Here is a 19445-nt window from a genome sequence, read left to right on the forward strand (position 1 = left end):
TCAAAAATAAAAAAGCTCCTATGGCAAACTCCAGACACTGAGCTGCTGATCTGGGTGGTCCGAGTGGTTAGTGTGTTGGTTACAAAGTTGTTATGCTGGAGTGGTTTGTCTTGAACTCTCAAACCCTATATTTTCATGAACCGCTTCTTTTTTTAGTGCTTTCTGTAGAGTGCAAGGTTTTTCAGGAATAGTATATCGTGTTTTAGCAGTCCTTGTCTTATTAGTTGCTACCTTTCATTTCCTGATGAATTCATCTTGGTTTAGATTGTTGAGAGCCTTGCCAGTAAAAGGAAAATCATTCGAATAAGAATAATTTCTATGAAGCCAAAATATAACATTTTTCAAGGACAATCATGGCCTGAAGATACAGTGGCAATGAAGGTACTTTGAATAAAGTAACACCCACGGGCTGGGCATGGTGGTTCATGCCTGTAACCCCAACACTTTGGGAGGCTGAGGCAGGCAGATTGCTTGAGGTCAGGAATTCGAGACCAACCTGGGCAACATGTCAAAACTTCATCTCTAAAAATACAAAAAAATTAGCCAGGTGTGGTGGCGTGCGCCTATAGTCCCAGCTACTCGGGAGGCTGGAGATGGGAGAATCACCTGAGCCTGGGAGGTCGAGGCTGCAGTGAACCAAGATCACACCACTACACGCCAGTCTCGACAACCAGAGTGAGACCCTGTCTCAAAAAATAAAAATAAAAATAAAAAATTTGTTTTAAAAAACTAGCACCCAGCACCAAAGAGGAAATAATGATTTCCCATAGACATAAGGCTAACCAGTGTCTATAATGAAAAGATTACCTCCCTTCAGAGTTCCCCCAGGCTTAGGTGAAGTTGGTTGTGAGTGGGAGCAGCGGATTTCAAATTAATACACCTAGATTACTCTAAGAACAAATATTTCTTTTGATTCACTTACAATTTTATGCAAAAGCAGAAGTTACTGAAGATTATTTATCCTCCATATTTACCACGATCTTCTTACCCCAACCCCCATGTCTGTGTGTAATTAAAGGAAGCTTGCTAAGTAAGCTACCCATTTAGTGCTTGGAATGTGAGAAGAGTGTGCGTTGGGAATTGGGGGACTGCTCGTGTGAAACATTTCTCTCTTCTGGGTTTAAAACTTAGTCTTTGCTGCCAATCTGTTAACAGTTTGTAAATGAAGTAGAAGAAAAAAATATAAATTAGCTTTCTAATAAATCTGAAATTACATATGTGAAACAAAGCAGGGAATAAATACTTGACCAAAAGTATGTAAGTAAGTGGGTGTTGGGGAATCACAATTTTTAAATACCTCAATTATTTTGATATGAAAGTTCTATTTCAAAGTTCTTCAAAATGATGCCTAATGTTCCTGCATACTGTGTTCCAAATTTATATAAATACAAGATGGAAACTATGAAGCATATGCCTTCAAAAAAGAAAAAAAAAACCTGACATTTTATTTATATCTGTTTAATAGATTTATCAAGAACATATGTAAACATATATGTAAACATATGTTTTATATATATGTAAACATATAAATCTATATTTATATATGTAAACATATATAAATATAGATATATCATCAAGGAAGATTTAGAACATATAACTATGTGGCAGGGGTTGGAAACAACATAATTCTTTCCCGGAAGGGGAACTATACTTAATCAGATACCAGCCACAACGTAACTGTAAGTCATTTCTAATAAAAAAAAAAAATCTCTACTGCAAATTCTGGTGGGTAAATTTTCCATGTCTTTCGTTTATGTGGATTATCCAATTCATTTCTTTGTGGTTTAAGCCTAAGAATAGAAAAAAAAATTATTGCATTTTTATATTGAGGCTAACTGAAAAGCCATGCGGTTGGGTACCCTTATTAGAGTTTGAAGAAACAAAAAAAGAACCTTACCATGAATAGAACCTCAGCCCCTTTTTTTGTGTCTCAGTTGGCTCCAGCAACACATCACTAACTCATACTGAGTCTTTTTTTTTTTTTTTTGAGACCGAGTGTTGCTCTCTTGCCAGGCTGGAGTGCAGTGATCTCGGCTCACTGCAACCTCCGACTCCCTGGTTCAAGCGATTCTCCTGCCTCAGCCTCCTGAGTAGCTGGGATTACAGGCACTCGCCACCACGCCCGGCTAATTTTTGTATTTTTAGCAGAGACGGGATTTCACCATGTTGGCCAGGATGGTTTCCATCTCCTGACCTCATGATCTGCCTGCCTCAGCCTCCCAAAGTGCTGGGATTACAGGCATGAGCCACCATGCCCAGCCACTGATTTTTTTTTTTTTTTTTTTTTGAGATGGAGCCTTGCTCTGTCGCCCAGGCTGGAGTGCAGTGGCACGATCTCGGCTCACTGCAAGCTCCACCTCCCAGGTTCACGCCATTCTCCTGCCTCAGCCTCCCGAGTAGCTGGGACTACAGGTGCCCGCCACCACGCCCGGCTAATTTTTGTATTTGTATTTTTAGTAGAAACTGGGTTTCACCGTGTTAGCCAGGATGGTCTCGATCTCCTGACCTCGTGATCCGCCTGCCTCGGCCTCCCAAAGTGCTGGGATTACAGGTGTGAGCCACTGCGTTCAGCTGCCCAGCCGCTGATTCTTTTAACACTGCTTTTTATGGAATTAGTGACATTCAGGTTTAATAAAATATCTAAATTTCAGAAATCAGTCAGGCTAGGTATGAATGAAAACCCAGTAATAAAATACTATATCCCTTTAAATTTATGTGTGAGGTTGCAATTTTTTGAATTTTTACAATCAGACCTTGGAGAGGACCTTGAGCAGTAGCATATAACTCCCACATGCTTAGCGTTCCAATAATGGAACACTAGGCATAAATTTGTTAATCCATTTATGCCTAATGTTCTAAATGATAGAAGTTGGCATTTTTGGCTAAACAACAATCTCATAACAAAAACAGCTATACCAAGTAGTATATAAATTTAAATGTTACAGAAATCTTTAGAAATTTATATACAACTGAGAATAAAAGTGATCTAACTTATTGCTTCTTCAAAATGAATATGGTATTTTAAAGGAAAAAACTGTATCCTTTAGCAAGAACCACTTTTGAGGAACAGCATCAAATGAAGCTCCACCCAGCTCTCACTATTTGAGGGACTTTGCTCATAGAAGAAAAAGCTTATTGTTTTTATGCATCCAAGAAAAAAATTGTAAAAATTTCCATCAAATCCAAAGTTCACTCTATCAAAATCCATTAAATGTATATGCATTACAAGTGTGTAGACCACAGGTTTAATTTACCGTTGCCTTGCTGGACTTAAGGAGTTATTAGATCGAGTCCACATCTGAAGAAAAGATTAGGACTGGATGTAACAATAACTATCAATTCATGCTACATATAATCATAGCCACTTCTCCAACTCGCACCTAAATCATTTAAAAAATATTTTCTCCTTTTGTATTGAAGAGTATGGTTGATTAGAAAAAGTCTCAATTTTTCACCACCACAGAACAAATGCTACTTACAGTGGAGAACTTCTAGATTGAAAAATGAGTTTCCAAATATGGCAGAAGTTTTTTTGGAACAATAATCTTCAAATCCAATTAATAATTTTTCAGAAAGTTTTCCCCATTCAGTTATTAGAAAGCCACATTTAAATGGGAGGCTATTAATGATATTTTTTAGCTGTACTCCTTCATACTTACTGTGTCTTATAACTTCTCGTAGATATAAGTGTGTCAGTCAGCTTTTCAGCTAGCTGAAGCCTCCCTAGGCCCTGCCTTATTTTAGCACAAACTTTGGTGGTGGTTTGTCATTGGTAAATCAGTGCCTACTGAGGACCTGACATATTGAAAGTACTGAGCAGACTCATACTGAACTTCTCTGGGAAGAATTTACTACCACACTTAAGATCTGGTTATAATACTTTTGAACTCATAACACAGTCCTATGGCATGGACCTTGAGGATACTGCAACAGTGGGTCTCAAGAACAACTGTATTTTTAAAATAACCAAATTAAGAGGAGTATGGCAGTGGTCAATGGTGGCTCGAGGATTTTTTGCTTTCTATAAAGTTCATGACAACCAGGAAAAGACTTGTCATTATATCTTAGACACTGAAGATTAGGCTGTTTCTGTAGGTTTATATTATATCTATATCTGTTATTTTGTATAAAAGGTGTGTTAAACCAGAAGAAAAAAGGACAATTGTCATAGTATTTAGGAAGATCCTAAAAAGAAAAAAAAATTTCAAAATAAAACTGATACCAAGAACTAATCATTCCAAAGAAATTAAAGTTCATTCCTTTATTCCTTTATATATTTATCAAACAATTATAACCATTAAATACATAGCACTCTGCAGTCTATAACAATAAACTCAAGACACAAAGGAGGAGGCTTAAGAAAATACTATTGCATTCTCTTGCTGTTTCTATCAAAATTTTCAAGGAATAGCATTTTTTCCATGCTACATATTTAATTTAAATGCTGATATTTGAATCTGGTTTAGATAGTGCTAAACAGAATCTACTAAGGACCTATGCCTATATATACCCAACTACATTATAGTGAATTCTTACAATTTTTTTGTTGCCTCAGCATCCCTTTTAAATATAAATTGGACTTTGTGATATCAAAAGTGGGGTTCAGTCACCCTCAGCAGTTTCCAGTTCACCTCCTCCCAGTTTCTCAATGTGACTGATCCTGGTATCTACCTTATTCAGCCTTCTCCTGGGGACCACTTCATTATGGGACAGCTAGATATAACCTACTTGACTCACCCCACAGACCCCCATACTCCGCATGAACCATGTGGATATATCAGTGACCACCTCTCAGTCACAGCAGAGACTCACGGCTGCTTGCATTAAACCAAAGTGGACCTCCCTGTAGGAAACCTGCTCAGATAGCACCTTACATCCCAATAAAGGCTTTCACTCCCAGGTCCCTCCCTCTCTCTCGCTATTGCTCCCCAACCGTCAGTCAAGCACAGGTCTTCTTGATGGCTCTCCCTTCCAGTTAGCCCTGCAAAGTGTGCTGCCCTCTTCTCTCTGGAATTAATAAAAAAAACTGCTTCGGTTATTTCATGTGTTGTACTGTGCTGCCTTCTCTGTGTTTCACCCAACTGAGTCACCCAAACCTAACTCTTTCCAGTCAGTGCTTCCAGCTACTTGGGAGGCTGAAGTGGGAGGATTGCTTGAGCCCAGGAGGTTGAAGCTGCAGTTAGCTATGATCACGCCACTGCACTCCAGCCTGGATGATAGAGTGAGACCCTGTCTCAATTTTTTTTTTTTTTTTTGACTGGGTCTCGCTCTTGTCGCCCAGGCTGGAGTGCAGTGGTGCAATCTCGGCTCACTGCAACCTCTGCCTCTCGGGTGCAAGCGATTCTCCTGCCTCTGCCTCCCGAGTAGCTGGGATTACAGGTGCTTGCCACCACACCCAGCTAATTTTGTACCTTTAGTAGAGATGGGGTTTCTCCATGTTGGTCAGCCTGGTCTTGAACCCCCGACCTCATGTGATCCACCCGCCTCAGCCTCCCAAAGTGCTGGGATGATAGGCATGATTAATTTTTTAATTTTAAAAAAAGATGCAAAACAAAATGTAATCATTGCTATGCAGTAAAACATAACTTTGGTTTTTTTAGCATCTTGGCTTTTATTTTTTGTGTTTATTTTGTATTTTTGGTATTTGATAACTAATATATGTAAATTTAGAAAAAATTAGAAAATTTACAATTTAGAAAAAACAAATGAACAAAAATTATTCAAATTACATATGTTCTTTTAAAAAAATTTGTTATAAATCTGATTTATTGTTTTTCTCACCCTCCCTCTGTGGGATGACATCTATCGTCTCCCTTGTTGGGAAGTGTAGTACAGCAAATCTTAAATAAGATCATTCAAAAGACCAGACAAGAACAATGGCAGAGGCTGTTTCTTGATTACTCACCAAAGAGAAAAATTGCACTTTCACATCATCATACAGAGGTGGACTGTTGAATACATCAATTATTGCTCTATTTCAGTGTCATGAAATACCTGTGAATGAACACATGGAATTTAGAACTATAAACCTAACTAATGATAACAATGAAGTTCCTTTTCACTTATCATGACTTCCAATATTTATCAAGTACTTTTGGTCTCACAGCCCAATCACTACATGTATAAATAATTATTAATAACCTTTTCTATTTGCAATACTGTTGTTTGTATGTATGTGTGTGTGTGTGTGTGTTTTTGAGACAGAGTCTCACTGTCACCCAGGCTGAAGTGCAGGGGCATGATCTCAGCTCCCTGCAACCTCTGCCTCCCAGGTTGGAGTGATTCCTGTGCCTCAGCCTCATGAGTAGCTGGGACTATAGGCACATGCCACCACACCCGGCTACTTTTTGTATTTTTAGTAGACATGGGGTTTCACTATACTGGCCAGGCTGGTCTCGAACTCCTGGCCTCAAGTGATTTGCCCACCTGGGCCTCCCAAAGTGTTGAAATTACAGGTGTGAGCCACAGCACCGGTCCTGTTGTTCACATTTTTTAAAGGCCAACATGTTTGAGCGGTCCTGTTGTTCACGTTTTTTAAAGGCCAACATGTTTGAGGGTTATCATGAGGCACTTTTCTTTTCTTTCTTTTTTTTTTTTTTTTTTTTTTTTGAGATGGAGTCTCACTCTATCACCATGCTGAAGTGCAGTGGTGGGATCTCGGCTCACTGCAACCTCTGCCTCCTGGGTTCAAGCCATTCTCCTGCCTCCGCCTCCTGAGTAGCTGGGACTACAGGCGTGCACCACCACACCCAACTAATTTTTGTATTTTTAGTAGAGACCAGGTTTCACCATGTTGGCTAGCATGGTCTCGACCTCTTGACCTTGTGATCTGCCCGTCTTGGCCTCCCAAAATGCTGGGATTAGAGGCATAAGCCACCATGCTCGGCCATGAGGCACTTTAAAAAAATGCCTCACTTTTAAAAAGTATTGAATTTTCTATTAGACTTTAATCAATTAAATATTATTATTTAATGTGTGTCATTTGATTTTCATGCATTAGGGCCTCTTTTGAGAATACATTAAGAAGCTCAATTTTAAAGCTAGCATTGACATTCAAAAAGCAATGTGTAACTCACCAAGGTTTTTTATTTTCTAAATTTAAAAAATAACAACAGGGGCCTGTAACACTTCGGCGGTGGGCCCACCTGCTCCTCCCGAGGGAGGGGGAGAGCGGGGTTCCCCTGCTCATCATGTTTTATCAGAACTCTCGTGTTTGTCAATGGGATCTTTGGACTTGACCATTGCAGCCTGCTGGATGAAGTGACCAAAGATAGGTCAAGTTTTGGAATGAATGACTTTGAAGCTATACAATTTCTTTGACTCACTCTCCTATAAATAATGGCACCCACAATAAGAAAGGTCTAGGTCCTGTGAAAAACACAAAAGGAGGTACAGACTCAGTCAGTCCCTTCAGGGAGCTGTACACATAAGAAACAAAAGTAGAATGGTATATAACTCAATCTGTATAATGAAGACTGGGTGTGCTGTTATGCACTGTTGGGGGCTAGTTAACAGGAGGTGCAGAATGCAAAAATTTCATTGAGGAGGTAAAAACTGAATTGGACATGAAACAGTTTAGATAAAGGAAGAAGGGCTCTGAAAATAGAATCTAGTTCATACAGAGGGAAAAAGACCAGCAATAATGCAAAGTAGAAATTAGAAAAATAGGCCGGGCATGGTGGCTCAGGCCTGTAATCCCAACAGTTTGGGAGGCCAAGATCGGCAGATCACCTGTGGTTGGCAGTTCGAGATCAGCCTGACCAACATGGAGAAACCCCATCTCTACTAAAAATACAAAAATTAGCCGGGTGTGGTGGCGCATGCCTGTAATCCCAGCTACTTGGGAGGCTGAGGCAGGAGAATCACTTGAACCCAGGAGGTGAAGGTTGCAGTGAGCCGAGGTCGCACCATTGTACTCCAGCCTGGGCAACAAGAGTGAAACTTCATCTCAAAAAAAAAAAAGGAAAAAAAAGAAAGAAAAAAAGAAATTAGAAAAACAGCAACAAAGAAGGTCAGGCAGTGTGGCTCATGCCTATAATCTCGGCAGGTTGCGAAGCTGAGGTGTAAAGGTTGCTTGAGCCCAGGAGTTTGAGACCAGCCTGGGCAACATAGCAAGATCCAGTCTCTACAAAAAATAAAAAAAAATGGGGGATTGCTTGAGCTCAGGAGGTCAAGGCTGCAGTAAGCCATGATCACACGACTGTGCTACAGCCTGCGTGACAGAATGAGACCGTGACTCAAGAAAAGAAAAAGGAGGGTGGGAGGAGCCAAGATGGCCGAATAGGAACAGCTCCCGTCTACAGCTCCCAGCCTGAGCGATGCAGAAGACGGGTGATTTCTGCATTTCCATCTGAGGTACCAGGTTCATATCACTAGGGAGTGCGAGACAGTGGGCGCAGGTCAGTGGGTGCGCGCACCATGCGCGAGCCGAAGCAGCGCGAGGCATTGCCTCACTCGGGAAGTGCAAGGGGTCAGGGAGTTCCCTTTCCTAATCAAAGAAAGGGGTGACAGACGGCACCTGGAGAATCGGGTCACTCCCACCCGAATACTGCGCTTTTCCGACGGGCTTAAAAAACGGCGCACCACGAGATTATATCCCGCACCTGGCTCAGAGGGTCCTACCCCACGGAGTCTCGCTGATTGCTGGCACAGTAGTCTGAGATCAAACTGCAAGGCGGCAGCGAGGCTGCGGGAGGGGTGCCCACCATTGCCCAGGCTTGCTTAGGTAAACAAGGCAGCCAGAAAGCTCGAACTGGGTGGAGCCCACCACAGCTCAAGGAGGCCTGCATGCTTCTATAGGCTCCACCTCTGGGGGCAGGGCACAGACAAACAAAAAGACAGCAGTAACCTCTGCAGACTTAAATGTCCCTGTCTGACAGCTTTGAAGAGAGCACGGGTTCTCCCAGTATGCAGCTGGAGATCTGAGAACGGGCAGACTGCCTCCTCAAGTGGGTCCCTGACCCCTGACCCCCGAGCAGCCTAACTGGGAGGCACCCTCCAGCAGGGGCACACTGACACCTCACACTGCAGGGTACTCCAACAGACCTGCAGCTGAGGATCCTGTCTGTTAGAAGGAAAACTAACAAACAGAAAGGACATCCACACCAAAAACTCATCTGTACATCACCATCATCAAAGACCAAAAGTAGATAAAACCACAAAGATGGGGAAAAAGAGAACAGAAAAACTGGAAACTCTAAAAATCAGAGAGCCTCTCCTCCTCCAAAGGAACGCAGCTCCTCACCAGCAACGGAACAAAGCTGGATGGAGAATGACTTTGACGAGCTGAGAGAAGAAGGCTTCAGATGATCAAATTACTCTGAGCTATGGGAGAACATTCAAACCAAAGGCAAAGAAGTTGAAAACTTTGAAAAAAATTTAGAAGAATGTATAACTAGACTAACCAATACAGAGAAGTGCTTAAAGGAGCTGATGGAGCTGAAAACCAAGGCTCGAGAACTATGTGAAGAATGCAGAAGCCTCAGGAGCTGATGCAATCAACTGGAAGAAAGGGTATCAGCAATGGAAGATGAAATGAATGAAATGAAGCGAGAAGGAAAGTTTAGAGAAAAAAGAATAAAAAGAAACAAGCAAAGCCTCCAAGAAATATGGGACTATGTGAAAAGACCAAATCTACGTCTGATTGGTGTACCTGAAAGTGATGGGGAGAATGGAACCAAGTTGGAAAACACTCTGCAGGATATTATCCAGGAGAATTTCCCCAATCTAGCAAGGCAGGCCAACGTTCAGATTCAGGAAATACAGAGAATGCCACAAAGATACTCCTCGAGAAGAGCAACTCCAAGACACATAATTGTCAGATTCACCAAAGTTGAAATGAAGGAAAAAATGTTAAGGGCAGCCAGAGAGAAAGGCCGGGTTACCCTCAAAGGGAAGCCCATCAGACTAACAGCGGATCTCTTGGCAGAAACCCTACAAGCCAGAAGAGAGTGGGGGCCAATATTGAACATTCTTAAAGAAAAGAATTTTCAACCCAGAATTTCATATCCAGCCAAACTAAGCTTCATAAGTGAAGGAGAAATAAAATACTTTACAGACAAGCAAATGCTGAGAGATTTTGTCACCACCATGCCTGCCCTAAAAGAGCTCCTGAAGGAAGCGCTAAACATGAAAAGGAACAACCGGTACCAGCCGCTGCAAAGTCATGCCAAAATGTAATGACCATCGAGACTAGGAAGAAACTGCATCAACGAACGAGCAAAATAACCAGCTAACATCATAATGACAGGACCAAATTCACACATACCACTATTAACTTTAAATGTAAATGGACTAAGTGCTCCAATTAAAAGACACAGACTGGCAAATTGGATAAAGAGTCAAGACCCATCAGTGTGCTGTATTCAGGAAACCCATCTCATGTGCCGAGACACACATAGGCTCAAAATAAAAGGATGGAGGAAGATCTACCAAGCAAATGGAAAACAAAAAAAGGCAGGGGTTGCAATCCTAGTCTCTGATAAAACAGACTTTAAACCAACAAAGATGAAAAGAGACAAAGAAAGTCATTACATAATGGTAAAGGGATCATTTCAACAAGAAGAGCTCACTATCCTAAGTATATATGCACCCAATACAGGAGGACCCAGATTCATAAAGCAAGTCCTGAGTGACCTACAAAGAGACTTAGACTCCCACACATTAATAATGGGAGACTTTAACACCCCACTGTCAATATTAGACAGATCAACGAGACAGAAAGTCAAAAAGGATACCCAAGAATTGAACTCAGCTCTGCACCAAGCGGACCTAATAGACATCTACAGAACTCTCCACTCTAAATCAACAGAATATACATTTTTTTCAGCACCACACCACACCTATTCCAAAATTGACCACATACTTGGAAGTAAAGCTCTCCTCAGCAAATGTAAAAGAACAGACATTATAACAAACTATCTCTCAGACCACAGTGCAATCAAACTAGAACTCAGGATTAAGAATCTCATAAGAATCTCACTCAAAACCGCTCAACTACATGGAAGCTGAACAACCTGCTCCTGAATGACTACTGGGTACATAACGAAATGAAGGCAGAAATAAAGATGTTCTTTGAAACCAACGAGAACAAAGACACAACATACCAGAATCTCTGGGACGCATTCAAAGCAGTGTGTAGAGGGAAATTTATAGCACTAAATGCCCATAAGAGAAAGCAGGAAAGATCCAAAATTGACACCCCAACATCACAATTAAAAGAACTAGAAAAGCAAAAGCAAACACATTCAAAAGCTAGCAGAAGGCAAGAAATAACTAAAATCAGAGCAGAACTGAAGGAAATGGAGACACAAAAAACCCTTCAAAAAATTAGTGAATCCAGGAGCTGGTTTTTTGAAAGGATCAACAAAATTGATAGACCGCTAGCAACACCAAGAAATAAAAAATAGAGAAGAATCAAATAGACACAATAAAAAATGATAAAGGGGATATCACCACCAATCCCACAGAAATACAAACTACCATCAGAGAATACTACAAACACCTCTACGCAAATAAACTAGAAAATCTAGAAGAAATGGATAAATTCCTTGACACATACACTCTCCCAAGACTAAACCAGGAAGAAGTTGAATCTCTGAATAGACCAATAACAGGATCTGAAATTGTGGCAATAATCAATAGCTTACCAATCAAAAAGAGTCCAGGACCAGATGGATTCACAGCCGAATTCTACCAGAGGTACAAGGAGGAACTTGTACCATTCCTTCTGAAACTATTCCAATCAATAGAAAAAGAGGGAATCCTCCCTAACTCATTTTATGAGGCCAGCATCATTCTGATACCAAAGCCAGGCAGAGGCACAACCAAAAAAGAGAATTTTAGACCAATATCCTTGATGAATATTGATGCAAAACTCCTGAATAAAATACTGGCAAACCGAATCCAGCAGCACATCAAAAAGCTTATCCACCATGATCAAGTGGGCTTCATCCCTGGGATGCAAGGCTGGTTCAATATACGCAAATCAATAAATGTAATCCAGCATATAAACAGAGCCAAAGACAAAAACCACATGATTATCTCAATAGATGCAGAAAAGGCCTTTGACAAAATTCAACAACCTTCATGCTAAAAACTCTCAATAAATTAGGTATTGATGGGACATATTTCAAAATAATAAGAGCTATCTATGACAAACCCACAGCCAATATCATACTGAATGGGCAAAAACTGGAAGCATTCCCTTTGAAAACTGGCACAAGACAGGGATGCCCTCTCTCACCACTCCTATTCAACGTAGTGTTGCAAGTTCTGGCCAGGGCAATTAGGCAGGAAAAGGAAATAAAGGGTATTCAATTAGGAAAAGAGAAAGTCAAATTGTCCCTGTTTGCAAATGACATGATTGTATATCTAGAAAACCCCATTGTCTCAGCCCAAAATCTCCTTAAGCTGATAAGCAACTTCAGCAAAGTCTCAGGATACAAAATCAATGTGCAAAAATCACAAGCATTCCTATACACCAACAACAGACAAACAGAGAGCCAAATCATGAGTGAACTCCCATTCACAATTGCTTCAAAGAGAATAAAATACCTAGGAATCCAACTTACAAGGGATGTGAAGGACCTCCTCAAGGAGATCTACAAACTGCTGCTCAAGGAAATAAAAGAGGATACAAACAAATAGAAGAACATTCCATGCTCATGGGTAGGAAGAATGAAGATGGTGAAAAGGGCCATACTGCCCAAGGTAATTTACAGATTCAATGCCATCTCCATCAAGCTACCAATGACTTTCTTCACAGAATTGGAAAAAACTACTTTAAAGTTCATATGGAACCAAAAAAGAGCCCGCATCACCAAGTCAATCCTAAGCCAAAAGAACAAAGCTGGAGGCATCACACTACCTGACTTCAAACTATACTACAAGGCTACAGTAACCAAAACAGCATGGTACTGGTACCAAAACAGAGATATAGATCAATGGAACAGAACAGAGCCCTCAGAAATAACGCCGCATATCTAAAACTATCTGATCTTTGACAAACCTGAGAAAAATAAGCAATGGGGAAAGGATTCCCTATTTAATAAATGGTGCTGGGAAAACTGGCTAGCCATATGTAGAAAGCTGAAACTGGATCCCTTCCTTACACCTTAAACAAAAATCAATTCAAGATGGATTAAAGACTTAAACGTTAGACCTAAAACCATAAAAACCCTAGAAGAAAACCTAGGCTTTACCATTCAGGACATAGGCATGGGCAAGGACTTCATGTCTAAAACACCAAAAGCAATGGCAACAAAAGACAAAATTGACAAATGGGATCTAATTAAAGTAAAGAGCTTCTGCACAGCAAAAGAAACTACCATCAGAGTGAACAGGCAACCTACAAAATGGGAGAAAATTTTCACAACCTACTCATCTGACAAAGGGCTAATATCCAGAATCTACAATGAACTCAAATAAATTTACAAGAGAAAAACAACCCCATCAAAAAGTGGGCGAAGGACATGAACAGACACTTCTCAAAAGAAGACATTTATGCAGCCAAAAGACACATGAAAAAATGCTCACCATCACTGGCCATCAGAGAAATGCAAATCAAAACCACAATGAGATACCATCTCACACCAGTTAGAATGGCAATCATTAAAAAGTCAGGAAACAACAGGTGCTTGAGAGGATGTGGAGAAATAGGAACACTTTTACACTGTTGGTGGGACTGTAAACTAGTTCAATCATTGTGGAAGTCAGTGTGGCGATTCCTCAGGGATCTAGAACTAGAAATACCATTTGACCCCGCCATCCCATTACTGGGTATATACCCAAAGCACTATAAATCATGCTGCTATAAAGACACATGCACATGTATGTTTATTGTGGCATTATTCACAATAGCAAAGACTTGGAACCAACCCAAATGTCCAACAATGATAGACTGGATTAAGAAAATGTGGCACATATACACCATGGAATACTATGCAGCCATAAAAAATGATGAGTTCATGTCCTTTGTAGGGACATGGATGAAATTGGAAATCATCATTCTCAGTAAACTATCGCAAGAACAAAAAACCAAACACCGCATATTCTCACTCATAGGTGGGAATTGAATAATGAGATCACGTGGACACAGGAAGGGGAACATCACACTCTGGGGACTGTTGTGGGGTGGGGGGTGGGGGGAGGGGGGAGGCATAGCATTGGGAGATATACCTAATCCTAGATGACAAGTTAGTGGGTGCAGCACACCAGCATGGCACATGTATACGTATGTAACTAACCTGCACAATGTGCACATGTACCCTAAAACTTAAAGTATAATAATAAAAAGTAAATAAATAAATAAATAAATAAAAGGAAAGAAAAGAAAAAGGAAAGGAAGGAAAGAAAGAAATAACCAAGTAACTAACTAAATAAATTAGAGTTGTATTCCAAGAGCCAAAGGGGATGACCCAGTTTATTTGGAATGAAGTCTGTTGGTCAAGCTACTGATGGAAATAAGCTCAGGTACTACATTAGGGTTATTACATCTTAAGAGCTCAAAAGCCAAAGAAATAAGAGTGAAGTTGTTGAAGAATATGGTGGGGCATTTCCTATGTGACAGAGATGCCTGATAATTATCACATATAACACTTATTTAGTGATTTATAGTTTACAAAGAAACTTTACATATATTATCTAATTTAATTCCCATAACACTTGAGATGTGATATTTATTTTACAGATGAAGGTGTTGAGCCAAAGGTGTTAACTGGCTCTGACCATGGGCACACAGTGTGTCTTCTGCTGCTCTACCTACAACTTTTCACAATGAGAGCAATATTTCAGGATGCATATTTCCGGATTCTATACATTGCATTATATAAGGAGAAAGAAAAGGTAAGGAGACCATTGTAGAAATCTAAGCATGAGCAAATGAGGTTCTGGACAGTTAGTGGCAGTAAGAACAGAAAGGAAGGAGAACACAGAAAAATTTCAAAGGAATAATCAACAGGGATTGATAACTAACTGGATTTAGGGAGCCAAGGCAAAGAGAATCAAAGCACAGGGCCTGAGTCGGAGAATGCCTGTGCCATTTGCAGAAGCAGAGAAAGCTCATTGATAATTCAGACTGGCTAATGCATTTGAGTTGGAGTGGAAACTGTTCGTGTTGTAGCTTCTGCATCTACAACTCAGTAACATCTGTCCAGTAAATGAACAAATAATAGTTTAAGAGGAATGGGTCATTCTTCAACCAAGAATAAAGCATTTGCTAAGAACAGAAAGCCAAGGGTCAGGCCTGGGTGAATGCCCTCAGTTGAGAGAGGCCAAAAAAAGAGGGGCAGGGGGCTATGCAGAGAGGGAAGGAATAGGGTTAGTAACAAGAGAATCTGAGACAAAGGCCTGGGTAGGAAAAGTTTATGGTTATTAGACCCATGAAGGAAGCTTTCTTATTGTTTCAGAAAAGGTATATAGTTTTAGGCATTTCTTCATTGCAGCACAACATTGACTACCAGGTCCCTTTTGCTTTGGATAAAGAGATTCCTCCCCAGTTCATTCACTTTTGCATTATTTCTCATAGGGTCATCTCACAGAACGTCTGACTTAGAATCACTTGGGACATTGCTAAGTCTGTAGATTCCTGGCCCCCATTCCAGATTTCCCAAATCATACTTTGGGGGTACAACCTAAGCATGTAAATCTTTACAAGCTCCTCAGTGGTTTTCATGCACATTAAAATTTTAGAATCAGTACTATATAATAAAAGATAAAATGAACAACAAGAGAATATGGCTAAAAATGACCAGATATGTAAATTAAAATCCTTAATACATTCCTGGGAACATGCTCAGCATTTGTGGAAAAGTGAAAGGCAAAGCAACACTGAACAGAAATAAATTCTGTAAAGGACCCTGAAAAAACTGTTTTGAACAAAGAGGTTAATTTATCTCTGGTTTGCATCCAAACCCAGTGACACCAAGTTGGATGGTAACCAGAAAGCGTTATGGACTCTCTATGGTGAGTGATCATTTAGGGAGGTGAACATTGCTGCTTTGATATTCAGCCTTAAAACAAACATCAGATTTTTTTCAATTCACGTGTTTTCTCTTACCTAACAATTTCTTAAGTAAGTACAGGAAAAGACAACCTTTTTCTCCATCACTATTTTGACTTTTAGATCATATCCGTCGCCTGCTCCAACACCTAAATGAAATTTAAAAGTTAGGTTGGTTAGCACGAAGATCAAAATATCTCACCAATTAACATCACGGATGAAAAAGAGAAAAAGTTATCCAAGCTAACAATGTATCAGTAGTTACTTACTTGGTCTTGCATGGATTTTGTCTTTGAAAGACAAGGCTTGAAGCCCAGTTCTGTCTCCTAAAGCAGATTTTATAAGACTAGAGGGTACAAAAAAAAATACATATAGTTCAGCTTTAAAGACTTAGAATACCATCACTTTATCTTTCCAGAAAAAATATTTAGGGAAGGTGGGCTGGGCATGGTGGCTCACGCCACGATAATCCCAGCACTTTGGGAGGTCAAGGTGGATGGATTAATTGAGGTCAGGAGTTTGAGACCAACCTGGTCAACATGGTGAAACCCCATCTCTACTAAAAATGCAAAAATTAGCTGGGCGTGGTGGCACGTGCCTGTAATCCCAGCTACTTAGGAGGCTGAAATAGGAGAATCGCTTGAACCCAGGAGGCGGAGGTTGCAGTGAACCAAGACCACACTACTGCACTCCAGCCTAAATGACAGAGCAAGACTCTGTCTCAAAAAAAAAAAAAAAAAAGGAAAAATTTAGAGAAGGTGACTTGCAACCTTTTCTGCTAATATGTTGCTTTCTTCAGACTTATAATGACTCTTAATAATAAATACGGTAGTCTAAACTACTTTGGCCCTAGTTTAAGTCTAGTTCCTGATGCAATCTGTATAAAAATATAGGATAGTTATATCCAAAAATTCCCGTGGTGTTCAGCATATATTTACGGACAAAGGCTCTTTTGCCCCTTTTTTTCAATTCAAATGACTCACTTCCTTTAGCATTTCCACAAAGACTTGGTTTCTCAGCCAATTAATTTTTTATTGCTTTTCTCTCAATTCTACATTAATTTTAATTAAATATGCACAAAATTAAAGGTAGATAATTAAAACAAATATTTTAATAGCTAGTGTATTAATTATTCTTGATTGCTCATCTCGTATGCTGTTTGTTTTCTTTTCGTTTAATTTTGGAAAGGAACAATCAGTACCAGCCACTGCAAAAACATGCCAAACTGTAAAGACCATCGATGCTAGGAAGAAACTGCCACAACTAACGAGCAAAATAACCAGCTAACATCATAATGACAGGACCAAATTCACACATAACAATATTAACCTTAAATGTAAATGGGATAAATGCCCCAATTAAAAGACACAGATTGGCAAATTGGATAAAGAGTCAAGACCCATCAGCGTGCTGTATTCAGGAGACCCATCTCACATTCAGAGACACATATAGGCTCAAAATAAAGGGGTGGAGGAAGATCTACCAAGGAAATGGAAAACAAAAAAAAGCAGGGATTGCAATCCGAGTCTCTGATAAAACAGACTTTATACTAACAAAGATCAGAAGAGACAAAGAAGGCCATTACATAATGGTAAAGGGATCAATTCAACAAGAAGAGCTAACTATCCTAAATATATATGCACCTAATACAGGAGCACCCAGATTCATAAAGCAAGTCCTTAGAGACCTACAAAGAGACTCAGACTCCCACACAATAATAATGGGAGACTTTAACACCCCACCATCAATATTAGATCAACGAGACAGAAGGTTAACAAGGATATCCAGGACTTGAACCCAGCTCTGCAGCAGCAGACCTAATAGACATCTACAGAACTCTCCACCCCAAATCAACAGAATATACATTCTTCTCAGCACCACACTGCACTTATTCCAAAATTGACCACATAGTTGGAAGTAAAGCACTCCTCAGCAAATGTAAAAGAACAGAAATCACAACAAACTGTCTCTCAGACCACAGTGCAAACAAATTAGAACTCAGGATTAAGAAACTCACTCAAAACCGCACAACTACATGGACACTGAACAACCTGCCCCTGAATGACTACTGGGCACATAATGAAATGAAGGCAGAAATAAAGATGTTCTTTGAAACCAATGAGAACAAAGACACAATGTACCAGAATCTCTGGGACACATTTAAAGCAGTATGTAGAGGGAAATTTATAGCACTAAATGCCTACAAGAGAAAGCAGGAAAGATCTAAAATCGACACCCTAACATCACAATTAAAAGAACTAGAGAAGCAAGAGCAAACAAATTCAAAAGCTAGCAGAAGGCAAGAAATAACTAAGATCAGAGCAAAACTGAGGGAGATAGAGACACAAAAAACCCTTCAAAAAATCAATGAATCTAGGAGCTGGTTTTTTGAAAAGAGCAACAAAATTGATAGACCACTAGCAAGACTAATAAAGAAGAAAAGAGAGGAGAATCACATAGATGCAATAAAAAAGGATAAAGGGGATATCACCACCGATCCCACAGAAATACAAACTACCATCATAGAATATTATAAACACCTCTATGCAAATAAACTAGAAAATCTAGAAGAAATGGATAAATTCCTGGACACATACACCCTCCCAACACTAAACCAGGAAGACATAAAATCCCTGAATAGACCAATAACAGGCTCTGAAATTGAGGCAATAATTAATAGGATACCAACCAAAAAAAGCCCAGGACCAGATGGATTCACAGCCGAATTCTCTAGAGGTACAAAGAAGAGCTGGTACCATTCCTTCTGAAACTATTCCAATCAACAGAAAAACAGGGAATCCTTCCTAACTCATTTTATAAGGCCAGCATCATTCTGATACCAAAGCCTGGCAGAGATGCAACAAAAAAAGAGAATTTTAGACCAATATCCCTGATGAACATCAATGCAAAAATCCTCAATAAAATGCTGGCAAACCGAATCCAGCAGTACATCAGAAAGCTTACCCACCAAGATCAAGTTGGCTTCATCCCTGGGCTGCAAGGCTGATTCAACATACACAAATCAATAAACGTAATCCATCACATAAACAGAACAAAAGACAAAACCACACGATTATCTCAATAGATGCAGAAAAGGCCTTTGACAAAATTCAACAACACTTCATGCTAAAAATTCTCAATAAACTAGGTATTGATGGGACGTATCTCAAAATAATAAGAGCTATTTATGACAAACCCACAGCCAGTATCATACTGAATGGGCAAAAACTGGAAGCATTCCCTTTGAAAACTGGCACAAGACAGGGATGCCCTCTCTCACCACTCCTATTCAACATAGTGTTGGAAGTTCTGGCCAGGGCAATCAGTAAAGAGAAAGAAATAAAGTGTATTCAGTTAGGAAAAGAGGAAGTCAAACTGTCCCTGTTTGCAAATGACATGATTATATATTTAGAAAACCCCATTGTCTCAGCCCAAAATCTCAAGC

The 19445-nt window shown here is 39.9% G+C and overlaps 1 protein-coding gene and 1 long non-coding RNA gene across 3 annotated transcripts in view; one reads left to right on the forward strand and one right to left on the reverse strand.

Moving 5' to 3' along the window:
- The window catches only part of SLC25A15 (solute carrier family 25 member 15), a 72425-nt gene that overhangs the window by 31289 nt on the left and 21691 nt on the right, over positions 1-19445 (forward strand). For both annotated transcript variants that reach the window (XM_055360022.2, XM_063697278.1), the window contains exon 7: positions 14690-14844. In XM_055360022.2, the coding sequence (XP_055215997.1) occupies positions 14690-14844 (155 nt within the window). The remainder of the gene's footprint in view (positions 1-14689; positions 14845-19445) is intronic.
- The window catches only part of LOC109029455 (uncharacterized), a 61246-nt gene that overhangs the window by 23776 nt on the left and 18025 nt on the right, over positions 1-19445 (reverse strand). Inside the window, exons 4-6 of the long non-coding RNA XR_008670945.2 lie at positions 16270-16346; positions 16058-16149; positions 5906-5994 (exon numbers count right to left, since the gene is read on the reverse strand). This is a non-coding gene — a long non-coding RNA (uncharacterized lncRNA). The remainder of the gene's footprint in view (positions 1-5905; positions 5995-16057; positions 16150-16269; positions 16347-19445) is intronic.

Source organism: Gorilla gorilla, chromosome 14 (assembly GCF_029281585.2).
Source record: "Gorilla gorilla gorilla isolate KB3781 chromosome 14, NHGRI_mGorGor1-v2.1_pri, whole genome shotgun sequence".
In the NCBI taxonomy this organism is placed as follows: Eukaryota; Metazoa; Chordata; class Mammalia; order Primates; family Hominidae; genus Gorilla; species Gorilla gorilla.